Source organism: Limulus polyphemus, unplaced genomic scaffold (assembly GCF_000517525.1).
Source record: "Limulus polyphemus unplaced genomic scaffold, Limulus_polyphemus-2.1.2 Scaffold4104, whole genome shotgun sequence".
NCBI classification, from domain to species: Eukaryota; Metazoa; Arthropoda; class Merostomata; order Xiphosura; family Limulidae; genus Limulus; species Limulus polyphemus.
In genome coordinates this window covers 62,339-67,327 of record NW_013669714.1, presented here as the reverse complement: position 1 = coordinate 67,327, position 4,989 = coordinate 62,339, and the positions used below count along the sequence as shown (strand labels likewise).

Sequence of the window (4,989 nt, the reverse complement as noted above, 5' to 3'; positions counted from 1 at the left end):
AGGGTAGTTACAGTTATATATCTATCACTAGTAGGACACTTCATTTAAAATATCAAGCACAGGGTACTTAGTTATATATCTATCACTAGTAGGACACTTCATTTACAATATCAAGCACAGGGTTGTTACAGTTATATATCTATCACTAGTAGGACACTTTATTTACAATATCAAGCACAGGGTTGTTACAGTTATATATCTATCACTAGTAGGACACTTCATTTCACAGGGTACTTAGTTATATATCTATCACTAGTAGGACACTTCATTTACAATATCAAGCACAGGGTTGTTACAGTTATATATCTATCACTAGTAGGACACTTTATTTACAATATCAAGCACAGGGTTGGAGTTATATATCTATCACTAGTAGGACACTTCATTTACAATATCAAGCACAGGGTTGTTACAGTTATATATATATCACTAGTAGGACACTTCATTTAAAATATTGTTACAACAGTAGAAGCCACGTGACGTTGGTAACATGTAATGATTATCTAGTAGGTTCGCGAAAAAGTGCTAGTGCGTACTATGCACGTGTTTGTGCTCAGACAGTGGAAGTAAGTGATGCTGGTAGCATGTGATGAGTGTCTAGAAGATTCTCAAAGAGACTACGTGGGCGTTATTATCGTATATAAGTGCGCTAGACAAGAAAGAGAGAGAGAGGGTGGGGAACCAAGGACAGCAGTTACGGTCGGTGGGAACCGAGGATAGCAGATACAGAGATCGGAACTATAGTAAAGTGAGTGAATTGTTGTGAATTATAGCGTGTGTTTAAGTTAAAGTAACTGTAGAAATTAAGTGTATTGCAAAGTTGTATTGAGGAAGAATAAACTAGTTTTATTTAAGAAAGGACTTGTATCGCAGAAAAATTAACAAACGAACATACAGAGATGTAACAATATCAAGCAAAAAAAAGCAGTCACAGGATATGACAATGTAACTATTAAGAAAGCATTGGTTTGGGATATCCAGCAAAGAGATAACAATAAAATAATAGGGTAATGTATATACAATGAAAACGTTACTTATACGTGATTAAAAGACCAGCTCAGCGAGACAAGATATAGATCATTTATTCATTATGTAAAATGTAGTTGGATTTTTGACCAAGGAACCAAGAGAGTGAAAACACATCAGTTGTTAGACACTAGTAAACTTATTAATTAAGTATAATCATGGTCTTTAAACATATCAATCACACTTATTAGATAAGCCAAATGTTTCCTACTTTCATTAACTGGACTTATTTAAATGAACAAAGACATCCTGCCTTCATATCAGAACTTCGTTATAACACTGACTGCTATTAGCCGTATTCATCAGATGATCACAACTTCTTTCTTCGTATCAACAGGATCCATCAAATACATCAATGTTCTTAAACATTCATCATTCCAAAAATCAATCTCATCGTTATATATGTCCACATTTTTTTAGTTTCATCCTCCCTGACTTCAATCTGACTCAAGGGTAGTTTATAGACAACGATTTGAACTGAAATACACACACACAGAAGGTTGAGGCTACTAATACTCTGTTTTAGTTAAGATATATTTGATTATATCTGAAGGGGTTTGTATTTGTCCACCATATGCAACAAATGAGCCTTTATCTTTTGTTCTTGTTCTATTTACAAAAAACGTTAACTTGGCAGATTTCTTTCTTTTAAGAATCGGATATGAGCCATCAGTTACTCTTTATAATAAAAGTTAATATTGTACTCTTGTTTTAAGACTCAGATACAAACTTTCATATTCATTTTCATGTTCTCTTTGATATGTTTCTTAGCTAAGCCTGTCGTGGGAGATCAAGCGTTTTAATAAGAAGTCCTTCTGGGATATCTTACGCGTGTTAACCTCTGTAGACATGCAAAATAAAATACTTCGAAATAAAAGTAACGAACTATTTCCTTCAGAAATGTAATTTCATTCATTACGTTTCAATCTTTCCTGGTTCTGTCTAGGGAGCGTATCAAACTGTACAAGAAACCCTGTAAGTAACTTATTTCTGTAGTGCAGCGGTGCATAATATTTATCTCGATGTTAATTTTGTGGCAAAGAAAAGAACCAATGAAAAACAAACAACATGTACTTGTTTTTCCAAAGGTTATGGATGAAAACGTTTCTACATGTATTATCGAAAGTTTTTTTATTATTATTATTGTTAAGCACAAAACTACACAATTGGCTATCTGTGCTCTGCCTTTTCGTATATCGAAAACCGATTCTTAGTGTTATAAGCATATCATAGAATAACATTTCCGAAGAAACAAATTTCACTATCAGAGACAGCTACAGGAAGTGAAGAAAGAGTCCGTTATAATTATTTTCTATTCAAGTATCCAGGAAATATGCCTTAACATCCAATAATTTACATACAGTTTTAGATAATATGCCCCACTGAAAACGGAAGACATATTATTAAAATTTCTCCCCATCTCTCTCTCTTACCTTGACAGTACTCAATCTTCCCCACTTTCCCGAGAGCATAAGAATGGAGAGTAACAAAGTTATCTCGGCACAAACAGGAGTATCCTATGGTTCCGTTATGTTTAACACACTTTGTATAGCTGGAACAATATTTTACTGGGTTCAAACACTGGTTTATTGGTTCTATCGTACCTAAAGGAACAAATAGAAAGTTCTACTTTAATAAATGGTCAACATTATCTACCTAAAGAGGTTAAAAATCACAAGCTACTAATTTATTCTGTCTTAGAGCCATACTTTAAACCATGTACAATAAGTACACTTAATATAGTATGGTTTATGTCTAATGTCTACTAAGTGACTTTAGTGGCGCACAAAAAACATCTGAAGACATGTTTATGGTTTTAAATATGAAGTTATGTAAAGTGGAAATAAATGTTGTTACGATTCTGTTTAAAACTTTGAGATACTGAGTTGGCATAAGAATGAAGTTCTAAAAGAAGGTAATTCAAATCAATGATGGATTACTAGTTCGTGTAGATTTATACCAGGTAAGTAGAAAACACGAGATACTTAAAATGGATCATTTCGTATAAAACGGTCAATGTTGGTGTACTTAGTTGAAAAGGATTTCCCATAACTTAGTATAAAACTGGACGATGTTGGTTTTTACTTAATAAAACAATGTAAAATGATAAAAATACTTTTATGATTATTACGTTTGTCACTACAACCTCTCTAGCTAAATCCTGTAAATATTTACTTATTTTCTTTCATCTTCTTCCTGTTTACAACAAGGCCAGGCAGTATGATGTACTAATTCGATGTTTTAGAATATTTACTTACTTTCTTTCATCTTCTTCCTGTTTACAACAAGGCCAGGCAGTATGATGTACTAATCTTTTAGTTTTAGAATATTTACTTACTTTTTTTCAACTTCTTCCTGTTTACAACAAGGCCAGGCAGTATGATGTACTAATCCGATGTTTTAGAATATTTACTTACTTTCTTTCAACTTCTTCCAGTTTATAACAAGGCCAGACAGTATGATGCACTAATCTTTTAGTTTTAGAATTACTTACTTTCTTTCAACTTCTTCCAGTTTAGAACAAAGCCAGACAGTATAATGTACTAATCCGATGTTTTAGAATCTTTACTTACTTTCTTTCAACTTCTTCCAGTTTATAACAAGGCCAGACAGTATGATGCACTAATCTTTTAGTTTTAGAATCTTTACTTACTTCCTTTCAACTTCTTCCTGTTTACAACAAGGCTAGGCAGTATGACACAGTAATCCGATGTTTCAGAATCGTTATTTGGAGATGATTGAATTCCTACACAGATATTATTAGACGTAATCCGATTTAAAGACTCTTCTTCTTCATGAAACTGGAGAGAGAGAGAGCAGTGCACTTCGCTGTCTGTGTAATATACGTCTGTGATGACTGTGCTGAGGAAGTTTTTGCCGTACTGAATGTTCATCTGTATACAACAAAAATACTAACACATGAGATGTTGATATCCTGAAGATCATAAACCTTCTCAAACATGGATGTTTTATCAACATATATTAATTAATGTTTAATAAACATACACATAACTTATATAGATATAAGATTAGAGGAATATTTTGATAACATTCCTAGTAAAAATGATTTTTCAATGTGGGAAAAGTGATTATAGGATTCCATAAGTTAGAAACACTGAAGTGAACGTGATTTATAACAGCGAATAAAATATTACCAATATGCAAATATTACAGTTCGGACCTGCCATGGCCTTTTCGTTAGGGTGCTCTACTCGCAATTTGAGGGTCGATGGTTCAAATTCGCACCACAGAACATGTTTGCCCTTTTAATCGTGGGGGCGTTATGAGTTTGAGCATTAGCTCAAGGCGTGAGAGAAAAACATTTGAAGATATAAGTAAACTGGGAAGTGATAATAATAGATACTTTACACAATGAATCAAACGCAAACTGACCTGTGAGAACTAAGTAGCCACCAAACTTATAAAAATATGTTTCTTCAGTCGATGTTTCAATATATGTGAAGAATGCAGAAAATATTAAGTATTTATTGGCTAATGAAACGATTGGTACGTACTATGCTTTAATTAAATTAATAAGCGAATAAAAAATTAAAATCAAAACAGAATACTTCTGAGAATACCCATTGTCGGTAGAGTTACTTAATGTATATTGTTACGTCTCTAGTCGTTTGTTAATTTTCCGTAAAAATTATTTCCGAAGACACTTCAGCGATACAAGTCCTTTCTTAAATAAAACTAGTTTATTTTTCCCTGGATACAACTTTGCAATACACTTAATTTCCACAGTCACTTTAAACACACGCTATAATTCACAATGATTCACGCACTTACTTACGGTCACTACTGCGCTTGACTCAATTGTCCGTCTTTATCTCTGCCTGCCTGCAATTCAATTCCGATTAATTTGTCTCACGTTATCCGGCGCACTTATATACAGGAATAGAGGGCGCCTAGCACATACAGGATTATTCGTGATGATCCTCGATTCTTCTAGAATATCAT

At 33.4% G+C, this 4,989-nt stretch overlaps 1 protein-coding gene across 1 annotated transcript in view; it reads right to left on the bottom strand.

The window, feature by feature from the left end:
- Positions 1–4,989, bottom strand: part of LOC106470594 (fibrillin-1-like) — a 37,898-nt gene that overhangs the window by 17,201 nt on the left and 15,708 nt on the right. Inside the window, exons 10-11 of the mRNA XM_022399207.1 lie at positions 3,680–3,920; positions 2,460–2,630 (exon numbers count right to left, since the gene is read on the bottom strand). Coding sequence (XP_022254915.1) covers positions 2,460–2,630; positions 3,680–3,920 — 412 coding nt within the window. The remainder of the gene's footprint in view (positions 1–2,459; positions 2,631–3,679; positions 3,921–4,989) is intronic.